At 47.0% G+C, this 16,869-nt stretch overlaps 9 protein-coding genes across 9 annotated transcripts; 5 read left to right on the top strand and 4 right to left on the bottom strand.

The window, feature by feature from the left end:
* Positions 1-26: 26 nt before the first annotated feature.
* Positions 27-578, bottom strand: TSTA_113200 (BolA domain protein). The gene is made up of 2 exons (XM_002481441.1): positions 322-578; positions 27-272 (listed from the first exon to the last, which is right to left on the bottom strand). Exons 1-2 carry the CDS (start codon positions 551-553, stop codon positions 91-93), a joined length of 414 nt encoding a protein of 137 aa, XP_002481486.1. The 5' UTR covers positions 554-578; the 3' UTR covers positions 27-90.
* Positions 579-693: 115 nt separating this feature from the next.
* TSTA_113190 (NGG1 interacting factor Nif3, putative) lies at positions 694-3,132 on the top strand. Its single transcript, XM_002481440.1, has 4 exons — positions 694-832; positions 897-940; positions 990-1,115; positions 1,165-3,132. The coding sequence occupies exons 1-4, from the start codon at positions 711-713 to the stop codon at positions 1,941-1,943; spliced, it is 1,071 nt and encodes a 356-aa protein (XP_002481485.1). The 5' UTR covers positions 694-710; the 3' UTR covers positions 1,944-3,132.
* TSTA_113180 (Golgi transport complex subunit Cog6, putative) lies at positions 1,973-4,289 on the bottom strand (the record flags this gene model as incomplete). The annotated part of the gene is made up of 2 exons (XM_002481439.1): positions 3,979-4,289; positions 1,973-3,922 (listed from the first exon to the last, which is right to left on the bottom strand). Exons 1-2 carry the CDS (start codon positions 4,264-4,266, stop codon positions 1,973-1,975), a joined length of 2,238 nt encoding a protein of 745 aa, XP_002481484.1. The 5' UTR covers positions 4,267-4,289.
* Positions 4,290-4,445: 156 nt separating this feature from the next.
* TSTA_113170 (uncharacterized protein) lies at positions 4,446-5,303 on the top strand (the record flags this gene model as incomplete). The annotated part of the gene is made up of 1 exon (XM_002481438.1): positions 4,446-5,303. The coding sequence occupies one exon, from the start codon at positions 4,446-4,448 to the stop codon at positions 5,301-5,303; it is 858 nt and encodes a 285-aa protein (XP_002481483.1).
* Positions 5,304-5,346: 43 nt separating this feature from the next.
* On the bottom strand, positions 5,347-5,988 carry TSTA_113160 (chaperone/heat shock protein Hsp12, putative). Its single transcript, XM_002481437.1, has 3 exons — positions 5,848-5,988; positions 5,604-5,796; positions 5,347-5,553 (listed from the first exon to the last, which is right to left on the bottom strand). Exons 1-3 carry the CDS (start codon positions 5,879-5,881, stop codon positions 5,514-5,516), a joined length of 267 nt encoding a protein of 88 aa, XP_002481482.1. The 5' UTR covers positions 5,882-5,988; the 3' UTR covers positions 5,347-5,513.
* A 683-nt stretch (positions 5,989-6,671) lies between these two features.
* TSTA_113150 (MFS sugar transporter, putative) lies at positions 6,672-8,775 on the bottom strand (the record flags this gene model as incomplete). Its single annotated transcript, XM_002481436.1, has 9 exons — positions 8,431-8,775; positions 7,879-8,377; positions 7,707-7,828; positions 7,609-7,644; positions 7,285-7,557; positions 7,192-7,226; positions 6,938-7,135; positions 6,842-6,875; positions 6,672-6,781 (listed from the first exon to the last, which is right to left on the bottom strand). Exons 1-9 carry the CDS (start codon positions 8,642-8,644, stop codon positions 6,672-6,674), a joined length of 1,521 nt encoding a protein of 506 aa, XP_002481481.1. The 5' UTR covers positions 8,645-8,775.
* Positions 8,776-9,113: 338 nt separating this feature from the next.
* Positions 9,114-11,336, top strand: TSTA_113140 (uncharacterized protein; the record flags this gene model as incomplete). Its single annotated transcript, XM_002481435.1, has 4 exons — positions 9,114-9,149; positions 9,206-10,206; positions 10,272-10,824; positions 10,884-11,336. 4 exons carry the CDS (start codon positions 9,114-9,116, stop codon positions 11,334-11,336), a joined length of 2,043 nt encoding a protein of 680 aa, XP_002481480.1.
* Positions 11,337-11,766: 430 nt separating this feature from the next.
* Positions 11,767-14,843, top strand: TSTA_113130 (mucin-desulfating sulfatase, putative; the record flags this gene model as incomplete). Its single annotated transcript, XM_002481434.1, has 5 exons — positions 11,767-12,045; positions 12,111-12,232; positions 12,332-13,528; positions 14,290-14,594; positions 14,662-14,843. 5 exons carry the CDS (start codon positions 11,767-11,769, stop codon positions 14,841-14,843), a joined length of 2,085 nt encoding a protein of 694 aa, XP_002481479.1.
* A 54-nt stretch (positions 14,844-14,897) lies between these two features.
* On the top strand, positions 14,898-16,792 carry TSTA_113120 (periplasmic beta-glucosidase precursor, putative; the record flags this gene model as incomplete). The annotated part of the gene is made up of 2 exons (XM_002481433.1): positions 14,898-14,971; positions 15,043-16,792. 2 exons carry the CDS (start codon positions 14,898-14,900, stop codon positions 16,790-16,792), a joined length of 1,824 nt encoding a protein of 607 aa, XP_002481478.1.
* Positions 16,793-16,869: the final 77 nt, after the last annotated feature.

Genomic DNA, 16,869 nt, shown 5'->3' with positions numbered 1-16,869 from the left:
GACATTGCTGGGAATGTAGAATTTGTACAAACATTCATATATTAATTCCATCAATACATCGTACAAGCCACACCATTAATGTATCTCTGCTCACGACCGCTCCTCCTGTAACTTCTGCCATTGCTCCGGTGTATAACATTTCGGCGTCCACGCATGAATCGCAGCAATCTCATCCTTTAGCACCGAGTTAACCAGTCGATGACGCGCCAGCATATTCTTCTTATCGAATTGGGGGGATACGATGATTGCTTGGAAGGCTTGACCGCAGCCACCTAAAGAATCAATTAGTGACTGTATCGTCAAGACGAGTGACGTGCGTACCGGACATGTCTTCAATCTCCACGAATTGTGCGCCTAGTTGTGCGGATAGTTTTTCTTTTAGCCCGTCTGCTGTCACGCCGGATGTACTTGCTGAGTCGGCCATTGCGACTGCGAAGGATCGGGAGGGTAGACGTGAGAATGGTGTAGTTGTTTGCACTGGATTGAAAAAAGGTCTGCTGGTTGAACGCGTGAGGGAGCGATAGCCTCTCGAGACTGTGGTACGGACGAACATGAGTCTTTTGAGTCGAGTTGTTGTTGAGTTGTATAGAGGGAGATGTATTAATAATGATGAAGATGATTTTCTTTCCGCCGATGACGCTGAGTTGCTAGGACCCCCACACTTTCCGCTAGCTTCACTTTTGATCTTCTTTCAAGCAACTTGATACTCGATGAAGAACTCCATACGATCAATTCTGTCAAATTCAGTTCGATCTCGCTGGTCCTCGACAATGGCTCAAGCGCCGGCAATCTCGCCTTTTTCACAGGCTGTCGTCAATACCATGCGAAAGCTGTACGAACGCCTTCCATCCCTTCTACGCACCCAGATATAAAAAGAACCTTCTAATCGTACAAAGCTACCCGGAATCCCTCGCAGACAAAACCTTCGACAACACAGGATGTGAGTCCTCATTCGATTCCCATATCCGTCAAAAACTAATAAGAAACAGTACTCCTCGAATCGCCCTACACCCCCAACCACAACCTCAAAAATACCGTCCTCCTCACAACCGATCTCACCAAAGCCGTCGCCGACGAAGCCATTGCCCGTCGAGACTCAATCATCATTACATACCGTATGTCCCCTCTTTCTCTCAAATCGTGCGATATACTTATAAGTGACAGATCCCATAATCTTCCGTGGCCTGAAATCGCTCACCCTCCAAGACACGCAACAAACATCCCTCCTCCGATTGGCCCAGGAAGGGATCAGTGTATACTCACCACATACAGCCGTTGACGCCGTACCGGGCGGAATGGCAGATTGGCTTTGTGATATTGTTAGTGGAAAGTTTGCCAATACTGCCCCTACAGCTATAGAGAGGACCGGGGGAGGGTCATATTCAGCCGTGATATACCCGCAACCGACACCCAATCAACAAACTAGTACATCAGTCGACGCACATACCCGGGTCCCAATCCGTCCTTCCCCCGAACCAGTACCAACAGGCTTCGAAGGCGCCGGCGCAGGTCGACTCCTTACCTTCTCAACCCCGCAACCATTATCAACTCTCCTCGACCGCATCGGCGCCGCAACTGGATGCCCAGGATCAATCTCCCTCGCCATTCCTCAGGGTCGGAATGTATCATCCATCCAGATTCGTACTGTAGGCGTCTGCCCGGGTTCAGGGAGTAGTATACTCATGAATCCTCCCTCGGGCGTACTACCGGATTTATTATTTACAGGTGAATTGAGTCATCATGAAGCTCTGGCGGCAGTTGAGAGGGGTTCGGCTGTTGTTACTGTTTTCCATTCGAATAGTGAGCGTGGATATTTATGGGATGTTATGAGGCGGAAATTAGAAGATGGGATTGTGACGCAGTTGGGGATCCAAGAACAAGGCGAGGTGGTGGCTGTTAGTAAAGTGGATCGTGATCCATTTGGAGTTGTTGTACGAAAGTAGATCTTATATATGTAGAGATAAATTATGGACTAACTCAAAAGAACACGAATCTCACCCACTGTCCTCGGAAACAACGCCCTGAGACTATACTTCTCTTCCCCTTCTGTTTCATCTCGCATCGGCTGATTCCGCACAGAAACGGAAACAATATCACTCTCCCCCTCCCCAACAATCCTCGACATATCCCATTTCGTGCCTCGAGCCTCATCGGCACCGATAATCATGCCTTCTACAAACTCGAAATCGCGACAGAATTCTTCGACGGCTTCTTCAGTTACGCTCTTCACCAGTGTGGAGCTGCGGATTAGTTTTAGATTGTCCGTAGCGTCCATTAGCGCTGAGGGGAGAAAGTCGTCGAGTTGTTGGCTGATCGCTGATAGAGTTGCCGGTTGGAAGGCGGGCAGGCCGGCGATTTCGGCTAGGTTGCGGTTTTGATTGAGTTGTGTTGTGGAAGACTCGGCTTCTTTGTGTGATGAGGTTGATGGGGAGGATGATTCGAGTGCGGTTAGGAGTTGTTGGAGACCGGATGTTTCGAGGAGGTATCGTCGTTGTATATCCAACAATTCGATTCGGAGGTGGGATAAAGCCGTAGAGATTGGGGCTAGATGTGTCGCGGCTGCGAATTTGTAAGGTGATATGGTTCCCCGTACAGCTAGAAGGATATTGGTCTTGTAGATTGTCGACGTTTTGTGATCGTCGACTTCTTGCGCGGATGTTTTTGCAATGTCCAAGAACGGGTCAAGTGCAACTCGAAGAACAGGTGTGAATCCGTTTTCTTCTGAATCTTCAATATCGCTTGCTGCACCGACTGAGGAGTTGTATTCTTTCATCAACGACGTCAATACCTCTAATTGATCAGTAAGGAATTGAGGAGCCGAAAAGTCATCCGGTGGTGACGACGAGTGCGAATCTGCGGAGTGCATGTGTAGTTGATCTCTCATCAATCCCTCGAAGTGCTTGAATGTGAACTCGACAAGGCCGGCAATTACTTCCACGAGATGTGATTCTGCGCCGACCAGCTTAGAAAATGTGAGTCTGTAGAAAGACAGCAAATTGACAACTCTATAGGTCGTTACCGCATCATCATGACCTTGAATGACTAGCTCGACTCTCTGCCGCAACGATCGTGATACGCCGTTCAGATCACGATTAACCAAATCATTAAGAGCTTTCTGTCCATCAAATACGGCCACTTCTCCTTCATCGACACGAGACCAAGGCTCACTACTAATACCAGCCTGAAATCCTCGTGCAAGTTCCTCTCCTTCATAAACAAACAACGCTTCAAGGGCTTCTTTCTCCGAAACAGCAGCCGAATGCACCCACGCCAACATATCCCCAACATACCGTAAAGGATCATGCGCCGAAAATTCAATCGGTTTGACGTTCCGTTCCCCAACTGCTCCCCCAGAAGCCGCATCAGTTAATGCATAATGAAACGCATCAGATAGGATATATTCTCTCGCTTCGGCGAAGAAATCCAGACAACTATGAAACAAACTAGGCCGCTCTGCAAGCACTCTCAGCGCCTGCCTGATCGAGCCGCTGATCCGTGGATCTTCCAGATCCAGTGATCTGAACTCGTTTTGAATCCATTTGTATAGTTTCTGATACGCCGCGTTTAATTGCTTCGAGCTTTGTTCCATGATTTCCAGGCCGAGTCTCTGATTCTCCCCACCGAGCAATACCTGACAGTCGTTATGTATACGTTTAACTCGGGACAAGACAGCGAAGAAGTTGTCGTTGACTGGTGCTTCGGATAATGTAAGCGCGTTAATGTCTTCTTCTGGTACGATGAAATGAGTCGTGAACGCATCGAGCAGGTGTTGTTTTGTCTCGGCATCTTCTTTCTGGTCTAGCAAAGACGACGCTTCGTCTAGTACGGGGGCTGTTTCTTGTTTCGCTAGTGTAATGTGTTTGCGCATTTCCGCACAAGTCTGCTGAAGATTTGAAATTACCGTGCCAATCCGATTTAATTGCTACCACCAGTTAGTATAATTGCGTCGTCTTGCAGGATAGAGAGTAACAGGTGTACCTCTGCCACCTTCCCAAAATCCGCCACAATCTCTCCATTACAATCCAAAACCTCCTTTTGAATATCCAACCTGAGTTGCCGTCTTTTCTCCGCCGTATTCTTTACCCCCCTCTTGTCGAGCGTTTCCAATGCATCTCGAATATCCGAGTCGGCGTACGAAGCGGAAAGTACACTTGCCAATCTATTCGAAAGCGCAGTTGAGCGTGGAGCGACATTTGCGCCGCCGGGAGGTGATATCGCATTTGATGCTTCTCCAGAGATGTCAGGAGCAGTGAAGTAGCTCGTCATTGTAGTTGCCCGTTAATTGATGTAAAGAGGACGACGGTGGAGGATTAGATGTTGTGCGGAGAAAGGAGAAACAATGTCCCCGCAATTGACAGTTGCCGTTCTCCTATTGGTCATTCCTGTCTCGACTACATGAAAACAAATCAATCGCCCAAGAGCTTGTTCAACTCATAACCTATACGATGGAATCTTTAATATCCCCGACGAAAGCTCGACAAGCAGCAATCCAAGCCAAAGACTGGGCCTACGTGAATTCATGGCTGAATCGTAAATATGCCCCCAATCAAGTCCCCCCATTCGAGCGCAACGAGGATACACTCAGAACCCTCCTTGCGATTGCCGCGGCCAACGACGCAGCAGACGAAGAGGCCTCTCTACTTCATCGAGCACGTAAAGATGTGCTCCGCGCTTTGAAGCAGCGTGAAACGGCCGAAGATCCTCGAAAACGGGATATACTAGACGACATAGAGGCACGGTTAGATTCTCAGGGTGAAGAAAGTCTGAACGATTTGGCGGAAACGGTGGTTCTGCTTGGAGACTCGTCGACCGATGTTACGGAATTAGCGCATGCATTCATCGAGCTTACGCGAGACGAGTTTGAGCTTGCAAATCAGGTTCAGCATGTGGAAGCTTTGCAAAAGTACCTGCACAAGGAGATGGCTCTTGTCCAAGAGGAGATTGAGACGCTCAAGACACATTCTGCGTACAAGACGCCGTCTGATTTGACATCGCAGACGGTAGAATGGGCTCGCAGCGCAAAGTTGCTCAATGCCAAAATCAGCGAATACCGGGAAAGAATCTCTTCGTTGCAGAGAAGTCTACGCGTTGATGGGCCTACGATTGAGACCGTAGAACAGGAAGAGGAGAATGTGTTGCGGCTGAGGGAAACGGTGAAACAGCTCGAAAGCAGGATTAAAAGTTACCGTGATTTACCACCGGACTTGGACGATGCGAGGAATGAGTACAGACGGTTGGAGAAGGAGCTTGGCCGACTAACCCGAGAACGAGATAATCTCTTCGAGCGTGCAGTTCGACGATAATCACTGCTTACTTGAATGGCATTATACGAAATTACAAACGCTGAAGGTTTAAGGGTATACTGGATTTATTGCTAGCTATCGCAAGTGGTATCGTTGATAATACACCGTAACGAACCGAAAGACATCACATCAAATCATAAGTCATAAAATTAAACGTCCTCCGCAACATGCCGGCTGGATCGACTGTGATGGTAGATGGAGCGAGACACTCTACTTGTTCATGCCAAGAGTGTCCTTGATCTTGTCACCACTACTCAATATTAGTCGATGATCCCATAAAAGAAGGTGCAGGGTGCTTACATAGAGTTGGAAGCACCGCCGTGAGCAGTGTTGTCATGGCTGCGCTGGGTCTTGTCAAAAGCCTCCTGGGTGGTGGACTTGTTGTCGTCTGGTTGGGCGCCACGAGCGAGACGGTCGGTGGTGTCGGTGACAGTCTCCTTGACCTTTTGCTGGGTGGACTTGGAGGAGTCAGGAGTGATTTCCTCCTTGGCCTCTGCGAGTTGTTAGTGATCTAGCAGACGTTCAAGATGTCGAGTGAACATACTGGTGGAGAAATCCTTGCGACCGGCGTCAGACATGTTGATTGTTGTGTTGTTTTGGGAGTTTGAAAAGTTGAAGATTTGAGATTGAGATTGAGATTGAGATTGAAGTTGTAGAGTAGACTGATTGAGTGTGTTGCGATGATAGGAAGAAGAGTGGATAGAGGAGAGAAGGGTCTTTATATACCCCGATCTGGCCCACGATCTCGTACATGTGGAAGTGACGTATGTCGTACAGGAAGCATCACATCGTCATTCATGAAGCTATTATCTCGAATTAGCCAGCCAATCAGACCGATGTCGACTGGCTGGAACCGGCTTTTTGGTCGTTGGTGAGCCCAATTCGGCTTAGTTCTTGGTTGTTTCCCCTGTTTCGTATACATGACGTCGCCATGATCTTACTTTTAGTTCCAGCTGTGGAGGTCACGAGATCCGATCTGGATTCTGGTTGTGGCTTGAAACGTCATGGTAGCACTGATCCATCGAATCTATGACATAACAATGACCCAACCTTAAACAAAGTGTGGCTTGTTTTTGTGGGGTAGACTATGATTCCTGACCTCGGTAATTTTCTAGGGTTAGGGTTAAATATTTTTTCCTTACAGTTGTATTGATACTCTTGCGGCTGAATAGATAGAGTCCACTTAGTACCTGTATATGAGCAACGACATTGAACCTGGGGGCTAAAAAGTTGAGTGACAAGCCAGAATCGTATATGAATCAACTAATTCACACTATATAATTTACAGATTAGGTAGTTGATATACCCTGAGATCTCTAACGCCGGCCGACATACCTCGGACTGTGCATCGTACAATTGCTGATCAGATCAGATCATTCCACATGTTTTAACAGTCTCCTTCTCATTGGGAATGAACATGACATGTATATCGTGATGGACTTTCTCAAAGTCGATCGCTGTCTTTTTAGAATCAAACACTGAAACGCAAGTTAGCATGAAAGGATATATATACGACTGATTCTTTGGTAGAGACACACCTTCTTCCATTTCCTCAAGGGACTTTCCTTTGGTCTGTCGCACTTGCATGTTAGAAATTTCTTTCGATACTCGGGGTTTCAGTTGGCGAGGCTTACCTCCTTGATAAAGAACCAAGCGTATACGACGAGAGACCAGTTGAATATGCAAAACATCAAAAACGTCCTCCAGCCCAAGTTGTTGACCGCATGAGGTGTGATTTGAGAAAAGACAAAATTAAAGAGCCATTGCGTCGCAGTACCAATAGCAATACTTCCTTCACGCAAACGGTTCGGAAATATTTCGCTCATGTACAACTACATTTGTATGCCTTATCAGCTTGAAACTTGGAGATGAAGTAAGGATTGCTCACCCATGGTACTGGTCCCCAGGAGATATTGTACGTCACTGCCACGAGTGTTAGTAAACATAGTAGTTTCGTAGTTCAAGGGCGGATAACACGTACTTGCTTCGAGATAGATCATTGTAAGAGACGCAATGGCCGGACTCGTAAGACCAGCACTAGTCTTGGGGGGGTAGACCGCCGTCAATACAGCTATAATAAGCATGTAGCTCCCCATGAGAAAGGCACCCCCAATCAGTGAGCCCCGACGACCGATTCTCTCCACTAAGAACAGAAGGAAAAATAAACAGGAAGCTACCTTGACCACGCCGAAGAAGCCACTTATCAAAAGTGCCTGTTGACCGGCACCCACAGCAGTGAAGACCTGTGGAGAGACTGCAGGGCTTGGTTAGAGTTGTGGCATAGAATTGAATAGAAGACACTTACAATATGCCAGAGATGTGTTACCAGTGAGCTGTACACCTATTTGGAAAGAAAGAAAGTAAGTTCATCTGCATTGGGTAGTTGAACGGGATAGCACTCACCTATTTGCATAGTTATAGCCACAAAAAGACGGTAGCGGTTAGCCGGAAGAAGAAACTCCTTCCATGTGAGACCCTCAGTGACACGCTCCTCTAGTTCAATGCTAGCCAATATCTCGGCAAATCTATGGCATATCATTAATTTATGAAATTCTCTGAAAATAAGGAAACCTACTCTTCTTGGACTTCAACAGAATCAGTTCCACGCACCCATATGAGAGATTTCAAAGCCTCTTCACGACGACTTGTTTTCGCTAACCATCGCGTACTCTCCTTGGTCAGGAGCATACCGAGGCCTAGCAAACCCCCAGGAACGAGTTGAAAACCGACGGGGATTTGCCACTGCTTGGACGACGGGGCAATGTTCTTCGATACACCGTAGTCCATCCAATAAGATGTTGTGACTCCCAGAGTGAAAAACAATTGAAACATACTGCCCAGTTGGCCACGGATTTCTTTTGGTGCCATTTCGGCACTGTACATAGGAATGATCACCGTGGCCATGCCGACACCAAGACCGCTAATGACACGACCTGCGTAGAATGCACCTAATCCGTTGACTTTGATGACTTGGAGCACACATCCGATGCAGAAGATGAGCGAGGCTAAAGCGATGGACAAGCGTCGGCCGTAGCGTGCTGTAAACGGCCAGATGAAGAAGCAAGAGAAAAAAGCTAAAAAAAAAAGTCAGTATAATCCATCAAAGACGCACAGGAACACTACTTACCTCCCGCTTGTAAGAGACTGGCTGACAGAGAGCTCACTTTGGCCTTGTCGGCAGCGGAGTACTTCATGTCCTTCTGGAACGACTTCAAGGTGAGTATGCCACCGACGATGCCTGTATCGTAGGCAAACAGAAACGAGCCGATACAACTTAGGGTTACCAGGTAAACGGCCCTGAAAAGGCCCAGCTTGTTCGAAGCCATGATCATATTAGTCATACAGGCCTTGAATCAAATGGATGATGATCAAGGAGAAGAAGATCGGAAGGCAATATGATGGCAGACATTGTGCGTGGTCAATTCTAAGGTTATATATGCCAGAATAGACGGAGGAGAAACGAGAGCAAACTCCTAGGTGAAGGTTATCTCCATGGGAAAGCGTGATTCGGATGTCGGTCAGACTGGCACGCGGTTGGCTGCTTTTGACTACCCCAGACCCGTTGTTGTCCTGCGCTAGTAAGGTACGATCCACACCGTCGGATTTTTTACTTCAGCATTTGTGCCGTAGCCAATAAAGGCGTCCACTGAGCCATTTAGAATACCAAACTCGTATTTTTTGATACTGTCGATACGGGGTACGGTATTTTGCGGGGTTTGTACTATTTCCCCGGCATGACTACTGCAACTAACACTCCCCTTTTCAAAGGACTCTAGAGCAAATAAGTCGACGGTATACATGTCAGCTGACATGAAGACTGTATGCGTTCAATGCCGAATACGCAAGGTAAGTAGATGAACTTGTAGTTTGGCATGAATCCGCGCTGACTGACTTCGATTAAGGTTCGATGCAATGGAGAGCAACCGACATGTAATAGCTGCAGTCGACTCAATTACACCTGTTCCCTCGGACAGTCTCAGCGCTCTCTCGAAATCCCCCGGAAGCGGCGAGGCGCTCGTGCATGCATGATATGCCGCGCACAAAAGGTTCGTTGTATGGGAGAGATGCCGGCTTGCACCAACTGTCGGCAAAAGAATAGGCAATGCACGTATCCACCAAGGCGTGAGAAAGGTGGCCCAGCAACCGACAGCATTGTCACAGATCTCAATGATGCCCCTGTTAGCCTAGATGAACTAGGTCCGCAACCCGATACCTCTCTCACCATCAATAACCCTTCTTCGAATGAACAACAGTCCCCTTCAGAAGAGACAGTGGCAGTCCTTGTGACAGATTACTTTGAACGACTATTCCATCTCCCCTCATACGAATTCCTTCACCGTGCTACCGTGATCAAGCGATGTCAAGAAAAGTCTCTTGACGAGTCTTTAAAGCTATCCCTATGTGCAATAACCGCCTTGTACACTTTTGGTACGTCGCTTTCTAGTGATGCATGGGCCGACTCGGCGCAGCAAATTGTCTGGCAGAATCTTTCTCGACCCTCCGTCTTCCATCTTCAGAGCCTTTTGCTTATTGTTCGATATCGTGCCGGAGCCGGGGATTTTTCCAGTGCATTCCTGCTGGCTGGATTAGCTGCAAGATTGGCAATGGGATTGCGTCTCAATTATGAGCGCTCGGATCTTAGTCCCATTGCTCAAGAAGTTCGACGCCGTACATTTTGGTCTCTTTATTTGTTGAATGACATATTCAGCGTCGGCATAAAGGATTTCGAATTATGCCAGCCGGAAGTCATCCACCTAAAGTTACCATGTGAAGATCAGGATTTTGACATTGGGAAGGCCGTGACCGGAGGTGGTTTGCAGCCAGATGAAAATTTAGAGATTGGAAGTGTGAGCATTCGAGGTCTTTATCTCAGAGTGACATTTATTCGGCGAGAAATAATGAAGTAAGTTATCACATTTTCACATTCTCTCCCCTAAGGAAGACGTGTCTGACTCGGTAGCTTCGAAGATTGAATCGAAAATTGTATTTAGGAGAATTCGCACCTCCCGACCTCATGCGTTTGATAAAAACTTTTGAATATCAACTTGAGATTGTACAAGTGCAATTTCGGTCTCTGGCGTCCTTTCAACCGCAAGGTGTGGAAAATCATTTGATGCGCTCGGGCCCTATTATGCTTCAGATGTCTATCCACCAGTGCTACTGTGACCTTTATCGAAATTTTCTGACTGGATACTCGGAGGCAGTACCAACCTCAGCTACAGAAGGCATTGACTTGTCCCGTGTGGCGCAAATGCGCAAAGGATGTCTCGACCACGCCCAAAACATCATCCAGCTGCTTATAGGCTGTGGAAATACACCTGCATGTGATCCTCCAAGATTACTAGACTTTGATGCTGCTGTATGCTTGTATCATAGTTTGCGACTCCAGCTGTTTGCGGCTTGTGCGACAGGAACTGGGAGTACTCCACGCGTTGAAATGAACCTGGCCGTATCCAATACTAAGGACTGCCTTGAAATTATGACCCGGCTTTTCGGCTTCCTCAAGTCTGTAACACCAATGGTAAGTCTAAAATGATCAGACTCTCCGAGTGTCAGTACTTACATACTGATTATTTCCAGCTCAAGGATCTAGAAAGACTTCTGCGCCGTTATACGACAGAAGGGTCGAGTGCAGCCGCCGAGAGAGAAGAACCATCGCATTCCAACCACGTCGCTCGAGATGCATCTATACGCCAGAGATTCTCAATCCATAGCCTCTTACTACAAGCCGACTTTGTTGATGACAGCTCTAAAGCAAGTGGATCTTCAACCGAACCATGTCCTGTCAAGCATTCTTTCCAGCGTAACGAAACCGAGCAGCAAGTTGATAGCCTGGGTCAATATGCCTCCTTTCCGGATGTAAATGACACACAAGTCTTGCAACCTTTTCATAACGATCCAGAAGTGATTCGGGAAAACCATAGCTTCATCTTTAATGCGTCCTGCGCCGGGTTCTTTGGAGGCGATGAGCTTGGTGCTTACCTTGGATACCAACCAGATGACTTTTCAATACAGGAGTTGGATATTTGGTAATATTCATTGCCAGAATTGCATGCACATATTATCTCTACATACACTGCTAGTTATGCTTCGCCGATGTCTCCTGTATCATTCCTATACCCCTCACTACCACTGTGCAAAGAAGTCCCATGAACAAGAAAAAAGACGTGACAAAGGTTAAGTGACTGGCATGAGAACATTCGCTGTAGCCAATGAGGCGTTGTATACCCCGAGTACCGATGTCTTCCCAGATCTAGCCAATCAGAAGCCATCCTGACCGAGTTATTCTTTACTCCTTGTCTAGTGAAGTCTGGCTTTACATGTGACACGCTACAGTCATCGACATCGAAAGAAAAAAAAATCGCAAATTCAAAATGGAATCTCTTCTTGTCTTTTGTTTTTCTCCAACTCTGATCAACTCTCTTTGCCTTCAGTCGCAGTTCAGAACGTCTCGAAAAGAACAATGGTTAGCATGGCAAACCAACATCCTCCTACAATGGAAGCGACGTCTTCAAGCATACAACCCAACATTATTTTCATCATGGCAGATGATCATGCCTCGAAGGCTATTAGTTGCTACGGAGCTGGCATCAACCGCACTCCCAACATTGACCGCTTAGCGACGGAGGGCATGAAGTTCAATCACTGCTATGTGACGAATTCTATTTGTACTCCGTCTCGTGCGTCAATCTTGACTGGCACGTATAATCACGTCAATGGTGTGATGACGCTTGACAACCATGTTGGTTAACCCCCTTTTTCTCTTATTGTTTGTCGTACATGATATCTGATCAGGGACTTGACCAGATTAACAAGCATATCCCAAATGTTGCGAAGCATTTGCGCACTGGGGGTTATCAAACAGCTATGGTGGGAAAGTGGCATCTCGGAGAAGGGAAACCACATGAGCCTACGGGTTTCGATTACTGGTGAGTGCTACATACCCAGGGAGCCTGCGTTCGGCATGGAATAGACGTTTCCACTGCTTAAGGTATATCACAACAAATGCTTATTCACACTCTACATAGGTCGATACTCCCCGGACAAGGAGAGTACTGGGATCCAGAGTTTGTCGAGCCGACTGGAACTAAAGTCGAGACCGGATACGTGACCAACATCATCACCGACAAAAGTCTGGATTGGATCAAATCTCGCGATACAACCAGACCTTTCTTTTTGATGTGCCATCATAAAGCGCCGCATCGATCATGGGAATGCGACGAGAAGCATAAACATCTTTACAAAAGCCCCATCAAACTGCCGGATACATTTACAGACGAATACAAAAACCGAGCCAAGGCCGCTAAGGTGGTCAAGTTCCGCGTCGTCGAGGATCTGACTTACCAGGACCTAGGCCTGGTACAGCCCGAGGGAGGCAATTGGGTCGGTGAGAGAGTTGTGCAGGAGAAGGGCGCTTCGGAGCGTAAAATTCCCATGCCATCATCAGATGAAGTAGTCAAATCATTGCGGCTGATCGACAAGGATACCGGGGAGGTATTCACATTCTCATCTCTTACGGAACTCGCTGAGTTCAAGTACCAACGGTACATGCAGAGGTACCTCCAAACCATTCAGTCGATTGACGACAGCGTTGGTCGGCTATTGAAGTATCTCGATGGAGAGGAGCCCTCATTGCGCGAAAATACAATTATCATTTACACTTCCGATCAAGGGTTCTTTCTCGGAGAGCATGGATGGTTCGATAAACGATTCATGTATGAAGAGTCATTCCAAATGCCCTTTCTAATTCGATATCCCACCGAAATCCAACCGGGCAGTATTTGCAACGATATCATCTCCAACGTGGATTTTGCAACCACATGGTTGGATTTTGCAGGCTTGACTATTCCGAGTTATATGCAGGGCGTTTCCTTCCGCCCGTTGTTGCAAGGTAATACTCCAAAGGATTGGCAACAAGTAGCATACCACAGGTACTGGATGCATAACGACATTATCCATCAAGCGTATGCTCATTATGGTATCCGAGATCATCGTTACAAGTTAATATATTGGTACAACGAAGATCTAGACGTCGAAGGAGCTCGTCCGGGTGCTGCGGATGAGAAGGAATGGGAGTTATTTGATTGTTACAAGGACCCATTAGAACTATTCAATGTGTATGATGATCCTGAGTATGCAGATGTTGTCGAGAGAATGGCGGGTTTGTTAGAGAAGAAGATGGCTGAGATTGGTGACGAGCCGGTTCATGAGAGAATACCCGCTCTGTAAGACAGTCGAAAGAGAGTTTCTTGGCTTAGTTATTGCTCGACACTGAAGGATTATAATGCATTATGTTGATAGGATTGCCAGTGCCTGTAGCTTGATGAAATCTAGTTAGTATCGTTCTGCTCTCAATACATAGGTAAAAATGACTACTGGGTTACAGTTCTAGGCTTAACAGTCCCTGCATGAGCAGACACCCACCCGCTCATAGCTAAGCAGGAACCCTGGTTTTACCCCAGTTTTGTCCCGGAGAATAGCTATGTCTTCCAGGAACTCAATCCTTCTCCATGATGGAACAACATAACGGGGGATAGATGGAACATCCAATCATCGATTGTACAGACCGAGAACCGCGCCATGAACGGATGCCGCGTGTTTCTCATGTTCAAACTCTTTTGGCATTATTCTTTTCTCAGTCGCGATCATTGAATGCCTAGCACGCAATCTAACCCGGTCATGTGTTAATTATTGAGCTGGTGGGAGGGGATTGTTTAGCTAACCCGGGACAGGCAGAGACATAAGAATAAGAGGAGAGTCAGGAAAAAGACAAATTGAACTAAATACCAGGGAACCTAGGATATCGGGAGACCTGGCCGGTGATTGGCACCCTGAATTGACCGAATACACTACTAGTCTCGTTTACAACAACCGTACTTGCAATGGTTGTGAGGGGGTGAGGAATAAGGCTGATTTTGTAAAGTACATACATTATATAAGGAGGCAATTACGCTATTCACTTTAAGAAGGATGTGAGATGGGCTAGACTCGTGAATTTAGCAGGTATAATACCACACGCTCCTTCAGGCACAATGTGGCCACTTTCAACGCTTGAGTCTACGGCTCTTCTGAGTATCTTTTCTACTATTCCGATTGTCTATGGTCTGGATGAGCTCATCTGCAAGAACTCGTCATACTCCGCTTCTGAAAGAGCCACAGATTTACTCCAGAGAATGACATGGGAAGAGAAGATAGGTCAAATGGGCGGAGTGAGAACCCTTTTGGGTGCAAACCTGACATTCAATGAAACGACGTATAAATCTGTTCATGAGTTGCAGAATGGGATTCTAGGTAATGATCCTGGTTTTGTTGCCTTTACCTATGCAAAGATATGCGAAGCTAATCTGTACTTATCTAGGATTCGGATATATGTTGAATCATGCATTAGATGTCCTTCCGATTGCCAACAAAGTCAGAGAGCAGGAGATTGAATATTCTCGCTTGGGGATCCCGTACATCACAGTCACGGACTCGGTTAATTCAATCTATTTACCGGGGGGAACATTTTACCCAGCAACGTTATCAATGAGCGCTTCGTAGAACATAGAGCTTTACGAGAAAGTGACATCTTGTATTCGTGACGAGAACGTTGCTATGGGTGTTCGCTGGGTGCTTTCACCGGAATTAGACGTTGGAAGGGAACCTCGCTATGGCCGAGTAGGTGAGATGTAAGATATTCAGATTCCTCCACGCCATGATTTAAGAAATGACGGAAATCGGTACTGATAGATTTCACAAGGTATGGCGAGGATCAATATCTAAACGGCGTATTCGGGACGTCGTACGTGAAGACGATGGAGGAGAAGGATGAGAAAGGTTATATGAAAGTAGCCACAACAATCAAGCATTTCGTCTACGGAGTCCCGACAGGCGGAATCAACACAGCGAGCCAAAGCGGAGGATTGAATCATCTCTTCAATGACCTTGTGGCACCATTTGCAACAGTAATAAAAGAGGCGCAGCCAGCGTCGGTCATGATATCTTACGCTAGCATTGATTGTGAACCAATGTCTGTCAATAAATTCATGATGCAGACTGTGCTTCGTCAGAAGCTTGATTTCGATGGAGTCTTCATGTCAGATGCGTTGGCTATTTTGCATCTACATACGCAATCAAAAGTGGCAAAGAGCTTGGAGGATGCTGCTCTCCGTGCTCTCAAGGCTGGTCTGCAACTGGAGCTTTCACCCGCGCAGCCAGCGGCGTTTCCTACGCTCGTATCAAGCACTAATATCGCTTGGGTCAGGGAACGCATTGACGATGCAGTCCTGAGGATCCTTAAGATTAAGTTCCAGACAGGCCTGTTTGATGAGGAGCTACCTCAAATTGCCGATGCACAAGCAACATTGAGGTTGGAGGCCCATCTAGCAATCAATAGAAACATGTCTCGAGAATCAATCGTCCTCCTGCAAAACGATGGCATCCTCCCCTTGACAAAGAACAAGAATGGCACGTGGCCCAAAACAGCGATCATAGGGCCATTCGCCAATATCATCAATCCAGGATCGTACGCCCCCAATAACTCCACTGATAGATCGTTCGGAAAGTCACTTTACCAGAGCATGGTTTCTGCATTCAGCTTTGACCGCGTAAGCTTTACGCAGGGAGCAGACATCATCGGCAACGATACGTCAGGAATCAAAGCTGCCGTTCAAGCTGCGAAGGAGGCTGGTTTGGCCGTCCTTATGCTGGGATCCCTTTCAGTAATCACGGCTGATCCTCTCTTTAACGAGCGCAGAGATGGGGAATTTTTCACTCACGCCGACCTGGGATTTCCTGGTCGGCAGCAAGATCTTCTCGATGCAATTCTGGCCACTGGTGTACCGACTGTGGTCATCCTTAGTGGCGGCCAAGCCTTTGTGTTGAATGATCATACTCTCCAGTCTAATGCTATTCTGCATTCTTTCCTCGGCGGAGAGTATACGACCGATGCCCTCGTGGAAATATTAACAGGCGAGGTGAACCCCAGCGGCAAGTTAACCATTAGCATGCCGCAATCATCCTCAACAATACCGGTTTATTATAACTACCTTCCTTCTGATAACCAAGGAGGAGTTGCTGGTATTGCACCGGGAAATTTCACCACAGCGTGGCAATTCCCATCTTTGCCTACCCCACCCACTATGGCTTTCGGATATGGTTTGAGTTATACCACTTTCAAATATTCCAATGCTCAAATATCGTCCGGTGAGTCAATAAATTTGACGGTGGACATAACGAATACAGGAAACATGACTGGTAAGGAAGTCGTGCAGCTATATTTTCGTCCAGAGTTCTCGGTGATTGAGACCCCAGTCAAGAAACTGATCCGTTTCGAGAAGATAGAGCTTGCTCCTGGAGAGACAGTCACTGTGGACTTCACCGTGCCTACCTGGGATCTTGGTTATTATCGCCATATGGCGTGGGAAGTTGAGACCGGGGCGTACAGCTTCTGGGTTGGGTCAAGTTCGAGGGATCATGATTTAATTTATCTTAACGCAACTGTCGTATAGAGTAGCGATTCCTGTACTCATAAGATTGCTGTTGAGCAGGCCTCTTTACATTCTTTCCATCCGTATCTATGCCATAG

The sequence above is a fragment of the Talaromyces stipitatus genome, genomic scaffold (genome assembly GCF_000003125.1).
Source record: "Talaromyces stipitatus ATCC 10500 scf_1105507295555 genomic scaffold, whole genome shotgun sequence".
Taxonomy (NCBI): domain Eukaryota; kingdom Fungi; phylum Ascomycota; class Eurotiomycetes; order Eurotiales; family Trichocomaceae; genus Talaromyces; species Talaromyces stipitatus.
The sequence above is the reverse complement of the archived record's forward strand: the minus strand, read 5'-3'. Positions and strand labels throughout refer to the sequence as shown.